At 43.5% G+C, this 26,649-nt stretch overlaps 1 protein-coding gene across 1 annotated transcript in view; it reads right to left on the reverse strand.

Moving 5' to 3' along the window:
- The window catches only part of MAP3K9 (mitogen-activated protein kinase kinase kinase 9), a 62,227-nt gene that overhangs the window by 11,461 nt on the left and 24,117 nt on the right, over positions 1-26,649 (reverse strand). Inside the window, exons 3-6 of the mRNA XM_090271073.1 lie at positions 12,606-12,786; positions 5,776-5,924; positions 4,433-4,608; positions 1,246-1,486 (exon numbers count right to left, since the gene is read on the reverse strand). Of these exons, the coding sequence (XP_090127199.1) occupies positions 1,246-1,486; positions 4,433-4,608; positions 5,776-5,924; positions 12,606-12,786 (747 nt within the window). The remainder of the gene's footprint in view (positions 1-1,245; positions 1,487-4,432; positions 4,609-5,775; positions 5,925-12,605; positions 12,787-26,649) is intronic.

The following is a 26,649-nucleotide window of genomic DNA, read 5'->3' on the forward strand; positions in this document are numbered from 1 at the left end:
ACCTAGGGAAGTATGCGACATGGGGCTAACGGCCCAAATTCTGATGCGTTCCTAAGGCAGGTGTGGCATGGCCCAAGCAATGTAAAACTTACAGCTCTGAATTTCTGAGCATAATTCTCCTGATCTATCAGAGAGGTACAATAACTACAGCTGCATGTTGACATCTAAGTCTCCCCCTAGACTGTGCTCTCCCTGAAGGTCGGAACTATTACTTCACCAGCACACAGCAGTACACTGGCACATGCTGGATGCTCAAGAGTTGCCTGAAAAGAAAAAAATGTGCAACAAGGAAACCAGTAAATGGGTCCCATGAACATATTCACTGACTTTCACTAAACGAATTCCCTTGTTCATACTTAAGCCCCCATTCTTGTGCTTAAAATCATCCACTATTGCTCCTATTATGCCATTTTCCCTTAGTACTGTTTTTTCTAATTTTTAAAAATTGATTTGAGAGAGAGAGAGAGAAACATCGATTTGTTGCTCCACTTAACTGATGCATTCATTGGTTGATTCTTGTATGTGCTCTGACCAGGGATCGAACCTGCAATCTTGGCATATTGGGGTGATGTTCTAACCAACTGAGCTACCCCGCCAGGGCTGGTTCCTTAACTTCTATTAAGCTTGTTTCCTGGGGCCCTAAGGACTGGTGATACAGTGAACTTTTTTTTAATCTACGCAAACACACACTTGAACACTCATCTCTCTCAAGCAATCTCCATGTATCCCACAAGATTCTAATTCACAGTTTTATATATTTTTTGCATTTTCCCAAGGGTGTGCATACCACAAGTGTACTTGTATTCAGCCGATGTGTTTCTGAAAGGGTATGTGTAAATCAAATTCTTATGCATTAATCCTCGAGATGAGTTATTTTGCAGAGACGAGCATTCTCTTGCCTCACACGTACATTGTCTGAAATTTGTGTTCCTCCCAATTACGTGCTGCCTTCTCCAGGTGTGCCTAGTGAGCAACCATGCTTCTAGCAGCTTGGACCATGCTTGCCTGTCAGGGCCATCACCAGTTTGTCTTCCCTTCATATTCTGCGTTTAGCATCAAAACTTCCCCTGGAGTGGAGTAGCTTTTCAGCAGGCCAGTTTTCCCCTGAATAGATGGCCCATTCCAACCCTGCTCCCTGTTGAGACTCAGCGTCCCGTGCTTCCAAGCACAGCCCCAGGCTCCCAGTCACCCCACCACACCAGCCCCTGCCCTGCTCCCACCTCCCCCCAGCCCCTGGCCACTGACCAGAAGGGAGGCTGATGCGGTTTCCATCCTTGAGCTTCAGCCTGCTCTTCCGGAACTTGCCCTTGCGTTTCTTCACCCGGGGCTTCTCCTGGCACAGTTGGTGGATGATGATGTTGAGCTCCCGTTCTAGGATGTCGATCTCCCGCTCGGCCAGCTCCTGCTCGCGGCGCCGCAGCAGTTCCTCCTGGGTCTTCTGCTGCAGCGCGGCCCGCGTCAGTTCCTCCTCCCAGGTGCGGAGCTCCTGTGGGGGCAGGGCAATCCATGAGAGTGGGCGGTCAGGACACCAGGCAAGGGGCGAGGCCAGGGAGCCACCCCCCACGGAGCCCTGCAGGGTGCCCGTACACCAGGTCCCCCACGGAGACGGCTGCACAGTAGTGAGCTGGTAAATGAGCTGAACGGTGGGAAAGGCAGGCTCAGAACAGCCGCACTGAGGATACAGCTGGAGTAGCCACAGGCCAAGCCCCGGGCTGATAAGTTCCCAACTCTTCTTTGATTATTGATTAAAATTGTCCGTGACTTGAGGGAAAAAATGGGGGTTTGGGTAGAAAATATAATATGTACTTAAGTTTTACAGACTTGGTTCTATTTTTTCTGTCATATAAAAAATCTTTTTTTAAAACCAAAGGCAACTTAATGTGATCTAGCTTAAAATGTACCCACTGTAAAAGAATCACCCTCCAGGCAGCACCTAAAACATCCAAATAAAAATATACTTCTAGTGTGGCCGTTAAAAAGGTACGTGACGTTCACTGGGTGAGTGAATCCACTGAGGCATGTGCTTGGAGCTCTCATCCTATCTTAAAGGACAACCATTTGCTCTGGAAGGATCATGATAGCACAGCAAAGAGAGGACATTTCCTGACATCCTCTTTTTAGATTTAGAAAAGTTACTACTGATTGGTTGATTTTCCTGCTAAACGGGAAAGCTGAACAGTTCAAGCTAATTTCAGCCTTCTTAAGTCCTCTCTCCTGAATGCTCCTGTCTAAGGGATGGCTTGAGTCTAAGCTCTTTTCTTTAAGGGAACTCAAACCCCAGTCCAGAGACCAATCCATGGTCACAATACCTAGAAGCAGTAGGTTGAGCCAACCTGAAGAATAAGCTGAATCGTGCCCTGGCTAGCGTGGCTCAGTGGATTGAGCACCAGCCTGAAAACCCAAAGGTCACCAGTTCGATTTCAAGTCAGGGCACATGCCTGGGCTGCGATCCAGGTCCCCAGTTGGGGGCGCCCAAGAGGCAACCACACATTGGTGTTTCTCTCTCTTTCTCCCTCCCTTCTCTCTGAAAATAAATAAGTAAAATCTTAAAAAAAAAAGAAGAAACTGAATCATATAGGACATTCACAGAGTACTCACCTATGGCGCCATATACCTGGAAGACCCTCAAACATGGTAAATCCCCTTCTTGTAAAACACCTATTTAGGAATCAACTTCACAATATGCAAATCACATCTTCCACATACAATAATTTAAGAGGAATCCCTCCAGAGAGAAAACTCACTATTCATCTTATCTTCACTTGCCCAACTATGAGTCTTTTAATGAGAGGCATTACAGCATGGTAGTTAAGGGCAAGAATTCTGGAATAAACTGCCTGAATTGTGGCCTCGGGCAATTTAATATGGGTCTCATCTGTGATATGGAGTTAACAGCCCCAACATCACAGGGTTGTATTACATAGGGTAATTATCTTATTATGTACGATTATATAAGAATTCATATAAATGACTTATAACAGACCATGGCACATAATACATGCTCTACAAATGTTAGCTATTAGGAGAATGGGTTTGACTTTTCCTGGTAACTCCTTATTGACAAAATCCAACTTTCATTTTTCTTACTGGCTAGTACCCTTATTATTTCATCAATCAAAAGAAATAACCGAGTCAGTGATTCAGCAGTCTAAAGAGAGGCCAGCAATTCTGCTGTTCTTCTGGTTGGAATGGCATTCATACCCTTTTAATCATTCTGCTCAATGGCCAGTGCAGGTCTACCCACTCTTCCCCCGGATCCCTAAATATTTGTCATAAGTTTATTCCATTCCCCTTCAGAAGCTTGTTGACTTGTCAAATGGTACCAGGTTTAGGATTGCTATACTGAATAGAGTTTTATCTTTTAAAATCAGCTCTAGAAATGATGTTTAAGTCATTTGTTTAGGGAAACAATAATAATACTGGAAAGAGGATGGCTTTGGAATCTGAAGATCCACGTTGAAGATTCTGTTTCCCCACTTGCTAGACAAGTCACTGATCCTCATCTCTGAGGTGAAAAAGATAATAACACCTGCCCTACATGTTGGGGACAGTGGCCATAAGACTCCTGGATAAAAAGCATGAAAAAGTCTTATCAGACCTTTCAAGTGAAAGAACTGGGAAGTCATATTTTAGTTACTATTATTACCATATTGCATCCCAAATCCCCATGGTAGGGAGTGAGAAGGGAAAAAGAAATTAACCCAGTCTATATATAGATGTCCCTCCTGCCCCTAGCTATAGTCCTGCCTCTGCAGCACAACTGCTTTGATGAGCTTCACCTGTGTGGACACTCACTGCACTGAGGGCAAAGAGAGGGGCCATTTAAGGAACGGCCACCAAAAGAAGAAGATGGATCTCTACTTGGCTGTCTCTGAACTCCCCAGTTGCTTTGGGCTTTCATCCCTTTTCATAAAAACATGAAAAATGCCAAACATTTTCAGACCCATGGTATTTTTAGCCTATATTCTATTTCTGATTCTGATACCAAAAGACACTGGCAAGATGGTCTGATAAATGTTCTCAGTGTTGAAGTATCCCGGTATTGGGTTAACCTCTAGAAGTCCATTGCAAAACCAAGAAACCTTTCCAGGACCCTTTCAGATTTTCAGCTGGCAAGGTGAGACATCACAGTGGTACCTGCCTGGTGGTGCTCTCCCTCCGGTTTGGACCATGAAGGAGGTGTGTTCAAGGAGAGCTTTGGGCCCATGCCTCCCCCTACGTATTCCTGTCACATCGTGAAAAGAAAGAAAAAGTCTATACCATTTCAGGTCACACCTGAGGCCTGGAGAATTCCTTCCATGCAAAGCCAGGAAGGAAAGAGCTGCCCTGTTATCACAATACCAAGCAGGAAGCGGTAGTGGCAGGATCTGTCCTGAGGCCCCAGGAGAGAGGGCTCACTGATTCAATGCAGGCCTTTATCTTTTTTTCTTACCTTTTCTTTGGCCCTGAGTTGGTCAAACATCTCCTGAATCTCCTGTTTCCAGTCATCCTGCAGGCAGTGGAAGGAGTCCTTGGGCATTTCAAAGAAACCGGACTCCTCTATGGTAGTTAGCTGGTCCAGGATATTTGTGAAGGACGGTCGCAAATGGGGGTCAGGATTCCAGCAATCTTCATGGAACATGTGAGCAGACAAAAAGCATAAATGGACAGAGGCAAATTTAAGATGTAAAGTACTGTGTGACCTCATGGACCAGAAAACTATCTCTCATTTCTCCTTCCAGAAACAGAGACTGGAATTAAGGTCCACAAACTGGACTTAGGTAGTAAAGCAAGGTGCCTACCATCACAATCATCAAGAGTGAATTTGGAAAGAAAATGCAGCACTTCTGCACCCATCTGACACTTACTATGGTTTTAGCCTGAGAAAATCAAGTCCAAAGAGTTCCCTTGTGTGAAGTACACTACCACAATTTATTAAGTTACTCATGATTCCAGTCCTCACAATGGGTAACTACACCTTGGGCCTCAATTTCCCCTAAATAAATGACCAAAAGCACTGGAGTGGGAGTCAGGAAATGTGAATTCTTTCTACTCTCAGCTCAGCCCTAACTAATGCAGTGGCCGCCTATCCACTTTGCCTCTCTCGACTTTGGATTTCTCACTCACAAAAGTATTGGATTTGACTAGATAACTTTTAAAGTTCCTTTCTTCTCAGGTGCTCTTTATTTCTGTAAGACACTCAGAGGTCCTGAAATAAAAACTGCTATACCTTCTTAATTCGTATTAAATAATAACATAATAAAATACTGCAGCGATGTTCAACCTTTTTCATCTCATGACACATATAAACTAATTACCAAAATTCTGTGACACACCAAAACATATATTTTGCCTGACAAAAAAAAAAAAAAAGGTATAATTTTGATTCATTCACACCAGACGGCTATTGTTGTGTTGGCTGTTGTCATTGTTTTATCTGACAATTTAAGGGAAAAGAGGACAGTGCCCCTGACTAAACAGCAGGTATTGCATGTTTAAAATTTTTTGCAGCATACTGGTTGAAAACCGCTTTAATACTGGATAGCCGGTTTTTGTTACTAAGTGGAGATCTACAGTCACTAGGGATGGACAGAAGGGACATCTATGACATCAATGTATCAGGGTGCTGACATCATCTTGGAGTAGCTCTTCTAACTGCCTACAGGATCCCTCCTTCAGTGACTAATGCTTCATCTCCTCTTTCAGTAACTGATCCTGCAGAACTGGCCAGAATCTATCAAGTGCTGATGGAAAGGTGAACTGCCTTCAGTTTCGTTCTGGCCAGGGATCACTTACCTTCCATGAGTTTGGCAAAAGGTTCTGGGCATGTAGAAGGGATGGGGAGGGCGAGCTTGTTCATGGCCACTCCGTAAGCGACTGCCAGGCCATCGATTCCTCGAAAAGGCACCTCACCAGTCAGTAGCTCCCAAAGCAGCACTCCATAGCTAAGGAGAAGAGGAAGACAGAAGCCACGTAACAACCACAGGCGCAACTTCTCTGAACTAGCTCATGAGGCCTCGCTGAGCAACCCACATTCTCTCCAGCATGTAGGGAGACTAAGAAAATGGACATACTAATGTACGTATTAGAAAAGGGAGACCACACGGCCTACCGGCTGAAAGCAAAAACTCTGGAGTCAGGCACACTGTTCCAAAGTTTGTTCCTCAAATTCCTCACCTGTAAAGGGTCAATACCATTATAGCAGTCTCTCGACACTGTCATGAAATTAAATGATCTACTCTAGTGTTCAAATCAGTGTTCAAATCAGTTCTCAAGGGCCACAGCTAGTTTGTTGTTGTTATTGTTAATGTAATAAACTGGGAGAGGGGCAGCCTCTCCCAAATACATTTTTTTCTGTTTTTAAAAAACTTTAGCTTTAGTTACAAATGTATATATTTTAGCTTTAGAAAAGCACAGAACTGACCACTTCAAACATTTTTTTTTTCTGTAAAAGATTTCTTTACTGCCTACTAGGCTGAATAGATTCTTGCCCCCTCTGTCTAATCCAAAGAGGACAGTTTCACCAGGGTGGCCTGCACCAGTGGACAGAGCAATCGTCAGCTGTGAGGACTTCAGAGTTCCCTCCCTACCTTGCAAATCCACACGAAGATTTCTTTTCACAGGTCCTGTGAGTCAGAGAATGAGGGGCACAAAGCTTAGTGGAATAATTATTCTACAAATTCATAGTCAGAACCAGACAAAATTATGGAGTCTTCAATCTTTCCAGGAGTAAGTCGGGACAAGAAAATGTAAGGTGCCCTGACTGATGTGGCTCAGTGGATTGAGTTCCAGCCTGTGAACCGAAAGGTTGTTGGTTTTCCCAATCAGGGCACAGGCCTGGGTTGCTGGCCAGGTCCCCAGCTGGGGGTGTGCGAGAGGCAACCAATCAATATTTCTCTTACACATCGATGTTTCTCTCCCTCTCTTTCTCCTTCCCTTCCCCTCTCTCTAAAAACAAATAAATAAAAATCTTTAAAAATATATTTTTTTAAAGATTTTTAAAAATCATTAAAAAAAAAAAAGAAAATATAAGGCCATGAACAGCTGGAACTGTGGCTTGCCTTATATTTTCAACACAAACCTCAAAATTTTTATTACTCATCAGTAGTTTAAAACCAACAAAAAGTCATATTAATTTTTTTTTTAAAAAGTATCTATTTCATCATGGTACCTTGCATTTGCAGGGTGCTATGCCATTTACAAACATCATCTTGAATCCCTACAACAAACTTGCAAGATAAGTTTCATCATCATTTCGCAGATGAGAAAAGCAAGTTTTAGATAGGTTTAGCAGCATATATGAGGGGTGTATATGGTGGACCGTGGACCAGCTTTCAATTCTTTCTCTCTAGAATACCCTACTACCATGTCTCTGCCTGGGAAACTCTAACAGTCTTTCAAGGTTCGGTTCAAACGCACTACCATTTATTCATTCATTTTAAATATCTACTAAATATTTATTAGGCATCAAGCTCAATGCCAGGCACTGGGATACAGAAGCTAGAGATCTAATCCACAAAGAAATTAGTGAGAGCAATAGAAAAAACACCGATTAGGATACAGAGAAACGAGTCACAACACAGAGACTATGAGAGCACTGAGGAGGGTCACCCAAACCAGACAGGGATAGAGCAGGAGGTTGCTAAACCTTGACTGCTGAGTGAAGGAAGAGTCAGTGCTCCAGAGACAAGGATCAGCATGTACAAGGACATGAACTTTTCTTTAAAGAAGTCCAAGTGGCCTGGCATGGCTCCAAAGAGCAGCAATGTACCAACTAATGTATTATATATGGGGCATCCCTACAGATGGACTCTCAGAGTGGCCTGGCCAGTCTCCTTGGACAATGGCTTTACCTGAGTGATCCCTCCAAATACTCTTGCTTTCTTTAGGTATCTCGACAGAAAAAAAGCCTGGTACAGTTGCAGGTCTTGTCTTGTCTCCAGACAAGGAGTTGGATTTTAGATGGAGGCTGATGGAAACAATTGGACACTTTAGGAAGCCTTCCCCAACACCCCCAGGTATTACTCAGCCTTTGTTTGGGCTGCCATGTATTACAGTTGTTTGTTCAGCAGCCTATGGGCTCCTAGAGGGTAGGGAGAGTAGTTTTTAATCTGCATTCTTAGGGCCTTGCCCAGGCTCTGGTACACAGTAGGCCCTCAGAGAGTGAGTGAGTGGGTGGGTGGGTGTGTGAGTGCACAGTGAGATGGTCGTGCAGGGTGCATTGGGTGCTCTAGAGTAAGCCGAAATACCACCAGGAATGGCACTGTTATACTTCCCGCCAAGCCTTTAATGTGACTCACCCAGAGAGTGGTCATGCCGAGGAGCTTCTAGCAAGGGACCTCTAAGAACTCCCAGCACTGCTGATTAGATCCCTAGGTTAGAGTGACTTTCATAAAAACCCAAGTCCCAAAGAACCCCTTTCTCCCACACAGGCAAAGGCGACTGGTATCTGAACCCTAACCACCTGGAAAGACAGTAGAGTGCTCCAAAGATCCAAACATGTGTCCTCTTTGTGTCCTAGTACAAAAAGGTTTTCACGCAGAGCCCTGGGTGACCCAAGGAGATGTCTCAGGCCACCTGGGGAAGGAAGGGGTCAGGCACCCTACCCCTCCCAACTTCAACAAGGGCAGCTCCGCTCATACCTGGCTTGCTCCTTGCTCATCAGCATTCCATTCCATTTGAAGGGCTCTACAGTGAAGTGAAATGGGAGAATTGCTGCTCAAGAAAGACTGAGACAGACTTGAGTGAAATGCCTGCTTTACCGCTTACCAATGGAGTGACCTTGGGAAAGCAAGTTCATGTCTCCAAACCTCAGTCCCCCCATCTGTACAACAAAGAAAACCATTGCTTCACCTCAGAGAGTTGCAAAGAATGTATAACAACTGTTCCTCACCCAGAAATGACCATCTATGGCTAGCAAACACTGTTTCCCCTCGGCAAGGACCTGAAATGACCAAGTGTCTGGTGGGAGCTGGGGAGAGCCCACCACGTCTACAAGAGAACCTTGTTGAAGGACGCCAGCCTTCTGGGAAGAAGCCTTTCCCAGGATGACAGCACCAGTCAAGGTTTTCCTCTGCCACTGTTCCTGTTCGTTTTTGTAACAGAGGGTGGGTGATATAAACACAATGTTGGTATTCCTTTCACAGAAACAGAGTCCAACAAGGAAACTGGAGAAATACATGTTAGTTGGGTCTGAGCCCCACGGAGAGGTGGGCAGAAATGCACGGACCTACCTCAGGCTTAGCTTACTTTGTTGCCCTCCCAGGACTCAGAGAAAAGGTCAAGAGGGCCTTTCAAGACTATTTACAAGCAGCCTGGAAGCGCCAACAAAAACACTGCCGCAGAGCCCCGCCCCCACAGAGAGCCCCGCCCCCACAGTGGCCAGGGATTCCCAAGAGTCCTCACTGCCTCACCCCGAATCCTCAGGGTCTGTGCCCAGGTGTCATTAATTAGCCACCTCCAGAGGTGCAATAACCCTTCCCACTGTTTGGTACGGCCAAAGGTAGGGGAAGGGTGTTTTATTTTTTTCAACTTTAAGGAAAACATCTGAGTAGACAGCAACCCTTCCCAACCAAAGGCACAGCAACTCTGCACCTGAACTGGACCAGGACTGTTTCTTATTAATCTGCGTTATCTCTAAATTAGAGATAACCTGTTCATTAGAGATAACTGTCAACTCAGGGTCCATGCTCTGAAAGGAGAGGTGCCCCTCGAATGGGTTCTTGCACTTGGTAATCAGCTGCGACCTCACATTCAGAAACCACACTGTTTATCTTTGGCAAAGACAACTGAACTTACTATACATGAAAATACTTTGTAAATTGCAAAGTAACATACAATTCTTCTTATTGTTAACCGGATCGTCACTCAAAATGACATATTTCCTAACACGTATATGTAATACATATATTAATATTTTTATTAACTATAAATGTTTGTTGATATGCTCATGTGATATTATATTTTAAAAGTAGCTTAAAAAACAGAAAGGATGGGTGGATGAGCATGTGAACAGGAATAAACACACCAAAATATCAATATAGGTTATCTTTAGAAGTAGGTTATGGGTGATTTTCTTTTATCTATATTTTCTAATTTTTTTCTATTGTCAACACATTTTACCACTGTAATTTTAAAAACTTACAATGATCAAAAAAAGTCTCCATTTCATCCCCCACATAATAGGCAAACGAGATAAAACATGTACAGCATTCGGCATAGAGCCTGGCCCATACGCATTTGTAGGCGGTAAGTACTGTCACCAGTGTGTGTGTACTGTAAGAATAGCAACGGACACATGTTTTCTCCTGGTAAAGATGCAAGATCATTTGAAGCCACTTAGGTGAGTAGGCTTGAGGAGGGAGGGATAAAAGGCCCATTTAATGGGTTCAATAGATTGTGTCCTAGAAAGAGATACTGCAGCACAGAAGCTTAAAAAGTTGGAAGGGAACAGGGTGAATTGTGTTTTTAAACCACATTCCTCAGCCAAGCTGAGTCAGGAGGCTTAAGTCCTGGGAGCAATTCTAACCTAGAGACCGACCAGCAGAGCAGATCATGTGACAAATTCCGAGACATTTCATCCAAAATGCTGTTAATCGAAGTTTACCTCCAAGCTACTCCCTTCAGATAGTAGAATAACATCATCAGCTGCCTCTCACCAGAGGTCCCTCAAGCCTGCTTTCAGGATCTGCGGTTTAAGGGCAAGACCTCAGTCTTGGAAAAAGGACACTTTGGGTAAAAGTTGAAAGGTCCTGTCTTGTTCCTTCAACAACAGGCAAAACCCTGCCATGGCCTTGCCCTTCTTTGCCTGCCACCTGTATCACTGTGAAAAGATCCTTCACTGTGCATTTGGGTTTTCCCCTCACACTAAGAGTGTATCTGGAAACTGGAGGCAATTCTGCTCAAATCACTGTAGCAGCAGAAATCTTAGGAATGTGTGACAATAAAACCTGAATGAGTTCAGGGCCAGGCAGGGAGAAGAGGCTAGCAGGAATACAGAAAAGCAAGAACCATCATGTTACTGAGAAGGCATGTTTTCCCATGAAGAAGAAAGTTGAGTGTGGCAAGTGGTTGACTGTCCCCCTGCATCCATTCTGTCCTTCTCCCACAGTAAGAGTGTTAGCTGGGTGCACGTTGTCCATCTACATCTGTCTGCCTCCCTGGGGGCCAGGTGTGCCTACATAACCTAGAGCAGGCAATGGGGGTGTGCACAGAGGGAGACGTGCCCAACTTCTGGGTCACCTCCAAATTAAAGACGAACTGCTTGCCACGAATAGGATATCTTTCCTCTTTTCTGCAGACTATAATGTAGAAGTAACAGTCACTCAGATGTAACCATGTAAATGAGAACAATGCATGGAGGGACCTGAAAGAACCTGGGTTTCTCAATGATCTCACAGGGTACAAATGCCCCACCAGCTTGGACTAAATGGACTATCCCTTAAAAGAAACACACTTCTACCTTATTTAAGCCACCTTATCTGTAGGCTCTTTGTAATAGCAACTGAGTTAATACATTAACTAATCATATCAGCCTATGGACAAGCAATGAAAAATATTAGGTTGAAGCATATGAAATTGCTGTTTTTGTAAGTCAAAAACAATTGCATGTCAGTATACAGAGCAACCTAATTAGATCTGGTCAGAGATTTTAAGTACAGGAAAACTCTTCTTCACAATGGCTACTTCACCCTGTAATTAATGTGTGTTGAAATAAGATTCAGTATATAGAAGCTAAAAGACATCATTGAAAGAAATTAAAGGCCTAAATAAATGGACAGATATTCCCTATTCATGGATTAAAACAATTAATATTAAGATAGTAATACTCTCTGACTAGGGAGCCAAATGCAAGAAAATAAAGTTGGACCCCTACCTCACACCACATGCAAAATTAACTCAAAATGGAACAGATCTAAATTTATCAAGGTGATGCCAGTATCTCACAGCCATGGGGATGCATGCTCACTCTGTAGGTCTCATCCTCCCATCACTGGGGACAAGAATTTTAGATCCATGTCCTTGTGACCTTTGGGCTGACACTTACTAGGGGGATGGCTGGTCTAGTCTGTGACCCTGCATTTCTGGGTGCATGCCTGAAACCTGTCTCTTTCCACTTCTATATCTATATTCAACAGACAGACTAAAAAGATTAACTGGCTAACTGGAAATGAGAATTTCCAGCCCACCAAAAAAAAAAGAGATAGCACAAAAAATACTTATTGGCCCAGGAGCTGCAAGTCCAGCAGTAAGAGCTACTGTTACTAAGCAAGCCAGGGCAACCCTTGTGAAGGCCTCCAGGAGTGGCTGAGTGCCCTGACCACCCTGCACTTGGAGGTGGGAGGACACATTGCCCCCTGGAATGTACATGTCTTCCCTGGGGAACAATCACCATCAGAGAAGGGCCTGCATAGATGTGTACTTGCCCCTGGAGGGGATTTCTGGTAGATGAAGACATTGGGAACACTCCCCTAGCAACATGGGAATTAGTGTAGATTGCTCTGAAGGGGTTGCTTAGACCTACTTGGGGTTCCCGGGAATCTGTGCAACCTCAATTCCCCAAGTCCTGAGTGTGTGTGTAGCCAAAATAGACCTGGGGACACTGACCCTGCACCTCTGGACCTTACCTCCACACATCGCTGCCTTTGGAAAACATGGAGGCACGGATGACTTCGGGTGCCATCCAAGCATACGTCCCTGCCGCGCTCATCTTGGTGGTTCGGTGCCATTCCCGAGCCAGGCCAAAATCAGTGATCTTCAGGATCTTGTTGCTCAGGTCTCCATTCTCCACCTTCTGGAGGATCAATACTAGGAACACAGAAGAAACCAGAGTCTGCATTAATCACAGGGAAACCAAAGAACACAGAGCCCTCCTGTCATCCACTTGTCCTCTCCTGCAGGCTCCATCACGTGGCTACCACGGACTGACTGATGCACCTGCAGTGCATCCATTTTTATGCCAAGTCTTTTATAGGCATCATCTCCAACACTCACAAGAGCCTTAGGAGGTAGGTACTACTGCTGTCTCTGTTTTACAGAGGAACTAACTATAGCACCATTAAATAAATTTTCCAAGGGCACCCAACTAATAAGCCAGGACTGAAACTCAGGCAGTTTGACTCAAGAGCCTTCTCTCTTAACCTTTATACCATATGGCCCACTCACACCTTAGGAAAGGAGCTGGGAGGTCACAGCTGACCCTTCGAAGGATGGGCTACTTGGGCTTCCTGTCTGCCAGGGCATCTGTGGGCTACCACCACTCTCAGACCACAAGGAATGGATTTTCAAGGTTTCCATGTCTAAACAGTTTTCATGAACTAATTCTTGTTACTTAAGCACTTAAGAAAACACATTTGGGGACAAAGAGATTTCCCTTTAATCCAGGAATTTACCCCTACCCACTGAGAACTGGCTGACAGGGTCAGAGAGCACACACATGCTCACAGCCTTGATGCTCTCTGTGAACCCGGCCCAGGAAGAAAGACTGCTGCACTGAACTGTGCCCCATCTCCCAAGTTGTAACACCAAAGCACCATGGTGTGGGAGCCATCCTGGCATTCCTAGGACAGCAGCTGAGGCAGCCCCCTCACCTGCAGGACAATTCCAGTGGTAAGTGTGCCCTTGTGTGAGCCAATCTCCCCTGAAAGGGCAAAAACACTCACTGACCACAGTGCTGTAAGCTAAGTGGAGGAACTCTGCCGAAGGTGGCAGTTAGTGAGCTCCTTGGACCTGTGGGAGGCAAGCCTCCCTTTTCACATGTGGGAAGGTTCTAAAGGCCTGGGACAAACACAGCCTCTTGAGGTTCAGACACTGAGAAACGTGGAATTCAGAGTTCTGAACACAGGATTTCAGGGAAAGATGAAAGATTCTCTCTGCCACTTGGAAAGGCGGTGGGCGGGCGGTTTTACGGCAAGGGCCTTAGGCAGGTCCCTCAAGTCACACAACTGTACTCTTCCTGCCGTGCCCCTGGCCCCAGCAAATGTCCACTGAACTGTTACCATGCTGAAAGGACGTCGGCCAAAGACCTCTAGGTCCTATGTGCTTCTCAGAAAAGCATCAGTAAGGAGGGATTTACAAGCAGCACAGAGTTGGAGGCACAAAAGAAAACAGTGCCAGCCGCTCCCTAGCTCTAATGGACTAAGTAAGAAAGCCTCCTTCCTCCACACCCTCTCCCCTGACATAACCTGCCCCACTCCGAGCTTCCCGCATCCGGAAAGGGTCCAGGCCTCTGAACGCTTGGACAGATTAAAGAGAAAACAACAAAACTATCTCCATGTCATCTAATAAAAATCTTTCCAGATCCTTCTGTGCCTCTCTCTCCATCTCCTCAAACAGAGATAACAGACAAATATGTACTCGGGTTGCTGACACTAAAAGAAGAGTGACACTAAGGGAGCCCACTATTTCTTCTACAGAGGGGCCACCAGCTGCTGACCATTTCTCTTTGTTACCCCGAATCTCCAGGTGGCTGGGACAGGGTGCAGTAGAGAGAATTAGTGTTTCAAGATGCATGTGGAACCTCATATTCTGTGCTGGACAGGGAAGCAGAGAAATTTAGATTCTGTTACAGGAAATGGATTTTTTAGCAACTGAATGGCAACTGAAAATGATTTTTTGAAATAAACTAGTCTGTCAGATGGTTTAAGAGAGATGGCAGAATGATGGAGACAGGGCAAGAATCAGTCCGGAAACAGTGGGTCTGAATCTGACAGCCTAGAGATAGTGCACGTCCAGCCCAGTTTCACCTAATCCCCACTACTCCCTGCTGTCTTACACCCAGCAACCTCAAACATTTATCCCAACAGGTTGGGCCAATGAAGGCATCTGAGTTAGAAATCCCTGGCTGACGTGTCCTGCCCTCAGCCAAGAGGAGAAGCTGTAATCAGAAGCGAGCTAGTTTTGCAGATGACATGATACTGTATATAGAGAACCCTAAAGATTCCACCAAAAAACTACTAGAACTGATAAATAAATTCAGTAAAGTAGCAGGTTACAAAATAAATATCCATAAGTCAGTTGCATTTATATACATATACAGCAATAATGAACTATCAGAAAGGGAAACTGAGAAAACAATTCCATTTACAATTGCATTTAAAAAATACCCAAGAATAACTTTAACCAAGAATGTAAAAGGCCTGTATCAGAAAATTGTAAGACACTGCCCCTGGCTGGTGTGGCTCAGTGTATTGAGCACTGGCCTCTGAATCCAAAGGTCACTGGTTCAATTCCCAGTCAGGGCACATGCCTGGGTTACGGGCCAGGTCCCCAGTTGGGGGCGTGTGAGAGGCAACCAATTGATGTATCTCTTGTATGTGTCTCTCCCTCTTTTTCTCTCTCCTTTCCCCTCTCTCTAAAAGTAAATAAATAAAATCTTTGAAAAAAAATTATAAGACACTTTAGAAAGGAAGTGGATACAAATAAGTGGAAGCATATACTGTGCTCATGGACAGGAAGAACTAACATCATTAAAATGTCCATGCTTACCAAAGCAATCTATAGGTTCAATGTAATTCCTATCAAGATAACAATGGCGTATTTTCACAGAACTAGAACAAATATTCCAAAAATTTATATGGTAGCACAAAAGACCCCAAGTAGCAACGTGATGTTGAGAAAGAAAAACAAAGTTGGAAGAATCATGCTACCTGATATCAAACTACACTAACAAAGCCACAGTAATTAAAACAGCCTGGTACTGGCATAAAAACAGATATACAGACCAATGAAACAGAATAGAGAGCCCAGAAATGAGCCCATGCCTGTATGATCAATTAATACTTGACAGAGGAGGCAAAAACATACAATGGGGTAAAGACAGTCTATTCAATAAATTCTATTGGGAAAACTGGACAGACACATGCAAACAAAATGAAACTAGACCACCTTCTTTCACCATATACAAGAATAAACTCAAAACAGATTAAAGACTTGATTGTTAGACCCAAAACCTTAAGAATCCTAAAAGAAAACATGTGCAGTAAAATCTCAGACATTTCTCGTAGCAATGCTTTTTTGATATATCTCAGGCAAGAGAAACAAACCAAAAAATAAACATAAAAAGTTTTTGCACAGCAAAGGAAACCATCAACAAAATGAAAAGACAATCCACTGAATGGGAGAACATATTTTCCAATGGCACATCTGATAAGGGGTTAAATCCCAAAATTTATAAAAAACTTATAAAACTCAACACCACAACAAACAATCCAATTTAAAAATGGGCAAAGGACATGCAGAGACACTTCTCCAAAGAGGACATACAAATGGCCAATATGTGAAAAGATGCTCAATGTTACTAATCATCAGAGAAATGCAAATCAAAACCACAATGAGGTATCACCTCACACTTGTCAAAATGGCTACTAACATCAATAAATCAAAAAACAGCAACAGTTGGTGAGGATGTGGAGAAAAGGGAACCTTTGTGCACTGTTGTTGGTGGGAATACAGACTGGTGCAGTATGGAGTGTCCTCAAATAATTAAAATGGAACTGCTTCTTGACACAGTGATTCCACTTTTGGGAATATATCCAAAGAAACCCAAAACACTAATTTGAAAGAATATATGTACCCCTATATTCACTGCAGCATTATTTACAATAGTGAAGATCTGGAAGCGACCCAAGTGTCCATCAGTACATGGGTAGATTAAAAAAGCTTTTTTGGTGTACATTTATACAATGGAATACTATTCCGCTGTAAAAAATGAAGTCTTGCCTTTTGCGACAGCTTGGATGGACCTGGAGAGTATTATGCTAAGTGAAATTAGCCGGTCAGAGAAAGACAAGTACCATATGACCTCACTTATATATGTAATCTAATGAACAAAATAAACTAACAAACAAAATAGCAACAGACTCATAGATACAGAGAACAGGCTGACAGCTGTCAGGGGAGGGGGTTGGGGAGATGGATAAAAAAGGTGAAGAAATTAAACAAAGAAAAAAAAAAAGAAGCCAGCTAGTAATCTTGAGAGATGGTTACAGCCAATGATTCTCAACAACAGTGTCCTGACATACTAGTATCAACCAAGCATCTATTACTAGCAATAATTATGGTTATAAAGTGTGTGAAAGCTTTACATTCTCTGCAACTTTTTAAAAATTGAGATGAAATTCACATAACATAAAAATTAACCATTTAAAAGTGAACAATTCAATGGTATTTAGCACATTCACAATACTGTACAACCACCACCTCTCTCTAGTTCCAAAATAATTCCATCACCCTTACAAGAAAACCCCATACCCATTAAGCAATTATTCCCCATTCTTCCCTCCTCTGAGCCCCTGGCAACCACCAATCTGCTTTCTGTCTCTGTGGATTTACTTATTCTGGTTATTTCACATAAATGGAATCATATAATAAGTGACACATATGGCTATTGCACTTAGCATGTCTTCAAGCTTCAACCATATTATGGTTTGTATCAGTACTTCATTCGTTTTTATGGCTGAATAATATTTCATTGTATGGATATACCACAATATGTTTATCCATCTGTTCATTGATAGACCTTGAGGTTGTTTCCCTCTTTTGATTACTGTGAATATTTAGATTATTGTGAATAGTGCTATGAACATGTGTACATATATTTGTTTGAGTACCTGATTTCAATACTTTGGCATATATACCTAGGAGAAGAATTACTAGGTTAGAACTTTTTGAGGAATCATTAAACTGTTTTCCACAGTTGAACCAATTTACATTCCCAGCAGCATAAAGGTTCCTGTTTCTCCATATCCTCACCACACTTATTTTCCTTTTTCTTTTCTTTTTTTTTAATAGCCATCCTAGTGGCTGTGAAATGGTATCTCACTGTGATTTTGACTTCCATTTCCCCAGTGATTGGGGATGTTGAGCATCTTTTCAAGCACTTGTTAGTCATTTGTATATCTTCTTTGGAGAAATGTCGTTTGTCTTTTTGTTTCGAGTTATAAGAGTTCTTTATATATTCTGGATACTGGACCCTTACCAAATATATGATTACAAATACTTTTCCCTTTCTGCAGGCTGTCTTTTCAAATACTTAATAATATCCTTGATGCATAATAGTTTTTAAATTAGATGAAGTCCACTTTACCTACTTTTTTCTTCTGTTGCTCATGCTTCTGATACACTGTCAAGGAATTCATTGCTAAATCCCAGTTTGTAAAGGCTCACCTCTATGTCTTCTTCTAAGAGTTGTATGATTTTAGCTATTGTACGTCAGTCATTCATCCATCCTTAGTTAATTTTTGTATATTGTACAAGAGAGGGGTTCAACCTCATTTTTTTTTTTTTTTTTTGCTTGTAGATATCCAACTCTCCCCATACCATTAAAGAGGAAAGCTTTACCTTTTAAAACAGAATGGAGCACAATTCTTTCCCAAGATGCTGTCCCAAGAGTGACAGTAAGCCCACTGCTAGCTTCTAAAAGTGACAAACAGCTGCAGCAGTAATAAATTATTGTACTGTATTTCTTGAAAAATTTAAGAATGCTGTATCAAAATCTAGTGAATTCCATAAACCTCGCCTTTCATGTGTGAGGCAGTGGAACAAATAATAAGCTGGGCCTAAGTCAGTGGGGGCCTGGCCAGGGAAAGGGGAACAGAGAAGAAAAGATGCATTTGAACTAAAAACCTAGTGACAGACCAGACACAGGGACCTGATGGAAAAGGGAGAGGTCTCCAGTCTCTCAGGCAAGGGTGACAAGTAGAATGGTGGGGAGCCTGATTGAGAAGTCAAGACAAAGCCCCTTTAAGGAAGCCAAGTTCAGTCTGGGACATAATGGGGTTACGGTGACAGTAACAAGAGTTAGTATGGAACAGAAAAAAAATAGCAGACAACTTAAATCCCAGGCTCAACAGTCTCCCTGAGACCCTGGACAGGTTTCATAAACCGGCCCCTCTATTCCTGCTTCTATAAAGTGGGGATTAAAGACGAAAGGCAATATAAGATAAACACCTAGCAGCGTGCCTGGCACATGAAGGCGCCCAGGACACTACAGCTACCATTATTGCTGTTATGATTAAGTGTCTTGTATATAAGTGAAAACCACGGGACTCAGCAGCCAAGGGGTTGAGGTCGGAAGCCTGGCAGTGCCAGACACATAATAACCATGGAATAAATTCTTACTGAATCAATAAGTGAAGCGGTTGATTAAATAATAATGATAGCTGTCCATTACGGGTTGCTCTTTACATGATGTATGTACAGAGGCTGATATACATCACCTGAGTTAATCCTTGAACCAACCCATATGAAGTAGGCATCATTATTTTCCCCGTGGAACCCATGCTGAAACAGGCACAGAAAGGCTAGTTATGTTAGTGAGGGATGGGAATGAAACCTTAAGCCAGAGCTCTTGAGTGCTGAGCCATCCAGGGGACAGAAAGAAACCCTACCCCTCTTTAATGCCTGTTTCAGTGTCTGTCTGGTCCCTTAAACGGTAGCTGATTAACTAGTCTTCACTGCTCTCCCTTTTCCTGAATTATTCCTTCGGCACCCAAAACCAAAACCACCCAATTTAACATTATATATTCCTTTTAACCAGTCCCACTGCTGAATGTATGTGTCTCTTCCTTTCCTCAAGTATGTGACAGAATATGACTCCTGGAGGGCAAAAGCCACATTCTCTTTCTTCTGCAACCACATTGTCCAGGAACCAAACAAGGGCTGGGCTCTCTGAAAGAATTGCCCCCTCACTGACCACTTAATCCACTGTGCATCATTCTCAAGACTATCCATGGCCCCGTCTTATTGTTGCCAGGTGGTGGGGGCATCTTCCCAATGTTACCAATCCCTGGGAAACCAAGAGGAGCCAAGTATAAAGCAGGGAGAGTTACAACACTGGAGAAAGCAATAGCTCAGCCAGGGCTCACTAGGGAGTTAACACATCCAGCTGGTGCTGGTGGTGGTGGTGGTGGGGGTACACAAGGAAAGATAAGCTGGTGACTCTGCCATCAAAGGCCTTCCAAAAGCTGTATGGAAAGATACAAGACAAAACTGAATAGCAGGTCAGAACAAAGTGTGCATCTGTAAGTGCTCACGTTTTGCCACAATCACTAAGATAATCAGGGTTTTCCAAACCTCAGTAACTCAAGGGGATTATTCTTGATTATGTCCAGATCAGGACACCACCTATATACCACTTACTTAGTATTTTTCTTTAAATTGACTTTTTAATAAACTAAAGAAGAAATTTTATATCATAACAAATGAAAAAAACAAATATTCTTCTAATAATAGGTACAAGTAAATAAAAAGAAAATAACTTATTAAGTCTCAGTAGATCCTGCTACTGGTCCAAGTTCTGAGCCTAAGGCCTGCTTTCCTGGTTAGAAAGAAGAGATTAGAAGTGTTAGAGAGGAATAAAGGCAAACTAAAACCAAAATGAATCTGAGCCTCTATGGATCTAGAGCAGTTGAGTGACTTTCAATGGGATTCAATGGCATGTAAGAGAGGCCACCTAAAAGGGCCTCAAGGCCACCCCCTGCTAGGATATCAGGGGAAGAAATGAGTCAAGCAGGATGGTCACAAAGGCTTTGTGAGTCTAACCTCATATCATTTAGCTGGAGGCCAGGCTCTCAAAACTCAGCATAAATGAGGAGACTCCTCGCAAGTCCTAATGGTGAATGAGGACTGAGGACTTATAATTTTGAGATTTCCTGTTTATTATTTCCCTTCATTAGTACAAGGGGCTCTGATTTACTCAGTGCTCACCTGGGCACCAGATTAAGCAATTGGTCTAAATCTGTTTTGAGTATTATATTTTGCTTGGGTAAGTCTTTTTTTTTTTTTTAAAGCTTATTGTCAAATGTATATACACATTGAAGAGTATATATAAAATATGTATTATGGCTTAAAGAAAATAAGATGAAAACCCACGTAACCCCATCCGGTCTCTTGGAAGCTCCATGTGTCCTTTTCTGTCACATCCCTTTCCCCCTTCCCAGATGTCACACAATCTTGACTTTGGTTATTCATTCCTTTACTTCCCTTTGTAGTATTACCTCCTATGTCTACATCCCCAAATAAGATATTGTTTAGTTTTGAAGCAGTGAGTGAGTGAACACAAATGTAGCTACTAGTTTCCTAGGGCCACCATAAGAAATTAACACAAAGTTTGCGGCTTAAAACAACAGATATTTATCCATTTTCAGTTCTGGAGGCTAGAATTCTAGTCTGAAATCAAGGTGTAGGCAGGGCCATGCTCCTTCCAGAGGCTCCAGGGAAGATCCTTCCTTGCCTCTTCCATCTTCTGGTAGCTGCCAGCAATTCTTCGCATTCCTTGGCTTAGGGCAGTATAATTCCAATCTCCCCATTTGGTTCTCTGCCCGCTATGTGTGTCTGTCTGTGTGTTCACATGACATTTTCATCTCTGTGTGTCTACATCCAAACTACTCTCTTAAGACACCAGTCATTGGATTAGGGTCGCTCTCACCCAGCCTGACCTCATCTTCACTTGATTACATCTACAAAGACCCTGTCAAAGTCACATTCACAGGTTAGGCAATTGATACATCTTTTCTAGGGAAACACAATTCTTATCCATAATGCAGTATAACAATACAAATATTGCCTTTGCTAGATGAAGCCTCCCAGAAAGGCATAAGTTAAACAGAATGTTTGCTCATGGTTCCAGAGAATTTCCAAGAGCCCTGTCTGGGGAAGTCGATAAGTAAGATCATAAACGAGTCCCAACAATATAGGGTAGGTGGCCGCCGTGGGGATATCTGGCAGTGGGGACGTGGGGGAAGGTGCAGATACTGGACATCCATCAGGAATATGGTTGAGGGAGTGAGCGCCTCTGACTTTCTGTTTCTAAATTCATTATGGCCTGCCTCCCTGGTTCTCAGGGTTGAACAAAGATAACACACTCGATCTCTCCAGTCAGCAGAGCAAAGAGGAGTGAGCAGGAGCTTCATCAGCACATGAGCAAGACAGCTGAGTGCAGATAACAATCTGGAGCAGGCTCCCCCCGCCCCCAGCAGTCAGTCCTCAGGTTAAACTGATGCCACACCTGTGGAAAGTGAATAGGTGAGGACAGCCCGAGGCACACTGCCTGTCCTCTGATACACAGCCGCTCCCCTGGGACCTCCCTTCATGGCCCTCAGGGATCTCCCTGCACCTCTCTCCTGTGTTAACGCCTGTGCTCCATACCTCACTTTCTCTTTTGGCTGGTTTCTTCTCTTGCTTTGGTGGTGTGTGTTTTCCAGTAGCTCCTTAGAAAAAAGGCATGGAAAGTACTTTTTTTGTTGTTAGAAAATTATATATTCCATCCCCATGACTAGAGATTTTCTTTCATAAATCTGAAGACATCATGCATTGTAGTCTTGCTTCCAACATTGCTGTTAAGAAGCCCTCAGCCATTTTGCTTCCTGCTGCTCTGTATGTGATGCATCTTTATTTTGGGGGGAAATGTTTTGTCTCTTCTTAATCCCAGTGTTCTGAAATCTCGGTGGGAATTCAGCAACTGACTACTTTCAAATCTGAACACTCATGTCCTTCAGTTACAGATTTTCTTGAAGTATTTTACTCTTAATGTCCTCCCCTATATTTCTCTGTTTTCTCTTTCTCTCGAACCTCTCTTCAGATATTGGGCTTTTCAGAATGGTCCTCCAATTTTCTTATCTTTTCTCTTCTACTTTTTCCAGCTTTTTCTCTTTTTGCTCTTCTTTCTGAGGCATCATCACTTTATCCTCTAACCCTTCTGTCGGGTTTGTCATTTCCCTAACATGGTTTTAATTTTAAGACAGCTCCTCTTTGCTTACTGAACTTGTAAAAAATTGAGTGGCAAGCACAAATAGAGCTGCGTAACAGCTGTTTTCGTAACATGGGCACAGTAGCTTTCCTTTTACCTGAGTGTACTGCTGATGGTTCTTTTTTCTTTCTTTGTTTTCTCCCACTGTTGTTTGTTCCAGCTCCTTTTTCTACTTGGTCTTTACTTTTTCTCCAAGTTATAGTAATCATCGGTTGTCTGTTTAAGATTAAGAACCAAACTGTGCTTAGGTTTTAAAAAGGAAGTCCTTAGGTTTGAAAGATACATACTAAAATATTTATAAAAAAATTGATATGATACTGCAGATTTCCTTCAAAATAATCAAGGCGAGGTGAGTGGTATGACAAAAGGTATAAAATTACCCATGAGCTGGTTGTTGTTAAAGCTGTTTGAGTACATGGGGTTTCGTGATATCATTCCCCTTACTTGTGTATGTGTTTTCCATAATAATGGCGGGGGGGCGGGGGTCACAAGCTTGGCAGAACCTCTAAGTACATAGGAGGAATTTGTCAGCTTTGAGCTTTGCTGTAGGGAGATGCAGGTGAGCCTAGACAGGAATACCTGAGGTCATTTCTCTTGTGGTGTCAGCTCCCAGCGGGCAATACTCTTCCAAACTGCCAGGAAGATAAAGGTCTGGCTGCCAGTGTGCTGGGAACAAGTCATGAGGAGGGCAAGGTGGTCTCAGAATGTAGGCTTCAGGACAGAAACAGTGACTTCATCTTCCCATTTAAAAAAATAAGGTACCCATACTCTCCATATGCTTAGAGTTCACCAGTCCAGAAACGCTCACTCCTACCTGAAAAAGAGGCAGTCAGGTGACTGCCTGGAGTGGAGAAGAAAACAGTCCATGCACCCAAATGTATTTCCTACAACTACTGCCCAACCATTTTTATTTCAGCACCCACTTCACCCCAGCTCCTAGACTTTAAGCAGCCTGTGATATAAACAAGCTGGTTCTTTGCTTTTCTCACTGTCAGCTTAAAATTATCTTTCTCAAATGTCCTAAGCCAGTTACACTCATCCACGTCTTTTCCAGCTTCCAAAACTTGATTACTGCTGTCTCCTCTCCTGTTTGCCTTGTAAGCTCCTATAGTTTTAGTGGGGTTTCAAGAGACCAGGAGCAGATGCAGTATTTGTATGTATTCAATCTGCCTTCTTAGCCTGGAACCCTGCCTTTGGCTTGTTTGTTTTCTTGAGTAGGGAGAAGCACATGGGCATGGTCTCTATCCAGAGGTGCCCTGCAAGGACGTCCCACTTCCCTTGGCTTGGTTCTTTCATTTCTCCCAATATGAGAGATCTGTGTTCCTGTGTATCCCTGCCAAAGCTCCCATCAGCCACCATGCCTGTGTCACAGCATCCTCTCCCACCTTAACAAGAACAATTTCAGAGCTTCAACAAGCAAGAAAGAAACAAGCACCAGATGAAGACCCAGAATGTCTGGCTCTGGCTCCACCACTGTGTGATTGCCACCAGGACCCTCCCCACTTCTGACATTCTCTGTGACTCCCAAAAAGGAGTGTCAGTCTTTCCTGGGCCCAGCCAAGCTCTACCACCCATCTCAGCTACAGAACATCTAAACTCAAGGGCAAAGAGAAGTTAGGTAAGAGGAGTCCACCCCAGAGAAAAGCTCCACAGACACAGCCAGGCGTCAGGTGCCTGAGTCATCACTGGAGACATCGCTTCCTGCAGCACGTTGTCTGTAGTGGAAGAAGGAAGGTCTCAGGCTCCAGCTCCACAGGCCAGGCTCCTGTTGTGCTGACTCAGCAAGAGCCACCTGGAAGAGCCTGACTCATGGGCCACTACAACATAGTGAGAACATGCCAGCATGCATCCCCCAGCCTCTCTTGGCTCCTGGCCCTCAGCCCACTCTGTCCCTCCAGGCAAAGGGCAAGAGAGGCCAGACTCGCCTACCGAGGCAAATGATTCACCACCTAGACTCCCCGACTCTCTGGCTCAGCAGAGGTGTGGTGCTACCTGGAGACGGCAGGGAGATGCCAGCAGCAGCTAAGGCCCCCACCGAGTTCAGCAATGTCAGCACAGAGCTGCACCAAGTCCACTAGAGCTACCAGCAAAGCTGAACTTCCCAACCAACATTCAGAACCAGGAAGCTAGAAGTCACTGTCGGAAGAACTACGGATGGATGGAGAGAATTGGGTCTTTGGGGACTTAGGATCTAGCTCCTCTTGGTACAGAAAAGGAAACCACTGGATGTGCGCAACACACTCCTGGAAAAGCCAGTGAATTCTCAGCACAATGGCCTTTTCCCGTGACTCAGAGCTAGAACAAAGCTGAATTATAATAGCCTCCCTCTCTATACCTGAAACCTGAAGAGGCATATAGGTGCTCAATAAATATCTGTCTTTAGTGAATGAATGAATACAAATCATCCCAAAGATTTCTGACTGAATCAGTTAAGGCAATGGTCCCCAAAATATTGTATCTGCTTGAGGGCTGGCTACATCAGAATCACCAAAGAAACTATAGCAATGATTCCTAACCTTTTAAAATATGTCCTTTTAGCCTTTAAAAAAAAAAAAAAGTTATTATGATGGTAAATGTACTTTTTAGTGGGTGTCAATTAAGAAGAAAACAATACCCAGAACTGATGTTGATGAGGGCCTTAATGTGTGCTATGCACGGGACTAAGTGATTTGTCCATAAAATTATTTCACCCTCTCAACAGTTCTGGAAGGCACTTTCAGATGTGGAGGCTGGAATTCAGAGAGGCTGGGCCACAAGCAGAAAGAGGGGGTGGCAGGACATAACCCAGGTCTGAATGAAATCACAGTCAGGGCCCCACACCACCATACCAAATTAACCACCCAACAAGAAAAACGCTGTTAAGTGAATTTGTATTTTATCAACACAGCAGCATCCACACAATTTGAAAAACAGAAATATGGATACTTGCACTTTCTATGAACATGTTTAAATTCAAAGACACCTTGCAGCAGTCCCCTCTGCAGGGGTCTACAGCCCCCCCCCCCCCCCTGCCCCACTGGGAACCACTGAGCTCCATGACTGGAAGTCCGTTATGCAGAAAGCAGCAGCGCACTCTGCCCAGGAAAGGATCGACCTGTCTGCCCCCATCTCACATACAAGCATGTGTCTCAAAGCCTCCGACTCCAGAAGAGTGGATGGGAGAGAATCTCCAAGGAAGGGTTAAAACACAAGGACAGAGTCAGCCGGTTAGCGAGAAAGAGAAAACAAATTGAAAACACAGCAGAAACGAATTGCTACATTAGCAATCCTGACAACATATTGTGGAAGGACTAACAGGGATTAATGAGAGGAAAAGAGCCCGAAATCTGTGACCCAGACTGCTCGTCGCCCTTCAGTGGTTACTCTCCCCTCCTCCCATAGTAATAGAACCCTCAGTTTCAAGATGGGCACCTGGCCACCTATAACATCAATACATTTTCCAGTATCCTTGTTCCTAGGTAGAGCCAAGTGACTATGATGTATCCGGTGGCTGCTTCCTGTAATTTGTCTTAAAAGATACAGCTCAGGGCCTACTTCCTCATCCTTTCCTACACTGTGCTTGGAACGTGAATGTGATAAGATCATGCCTAAAAGTTGGCAGAGCTGTGAATGGAAAGTTTAGGGTTTGTAGAACAAAGATGTCATACCAGCCGCAGTCCGTTCCTGCCAGGCTTTTACGTACCAGAAAAACAGACTTCTTATTTCAGCTACTGATACTCGGAGTGTTCACTCTCATAGCTAACCTAGTCTAACTAATACAAAGTTCAATTCTACTATTGCAAAACCTCTTTATAGCAAAACAGACATAGACATACTAAAACTAAAATTCCAAACCAAAAGCAACATGTCAGCCAATAAATTCTCCACCCAAGGAATGGCCAGGTGGCTCAGCGGGTGGAAGGTCATCCCCATTCACCAAAGTT

Source organism: Furipterus horrens, unplaced genomic scaffold (genome assembly GCF_987537825.1).
Source record: "Furipterus horrens unplaced genomic scaffold, mFurHor1.1.pri manual_scaffold_3, whole genome shotgun sequence".
NCBI lineage: Eukaryota > Metazoa > Chordata > Mammalia > Chiroptera > Furipteridae > Furipterus > Furipterus horrens.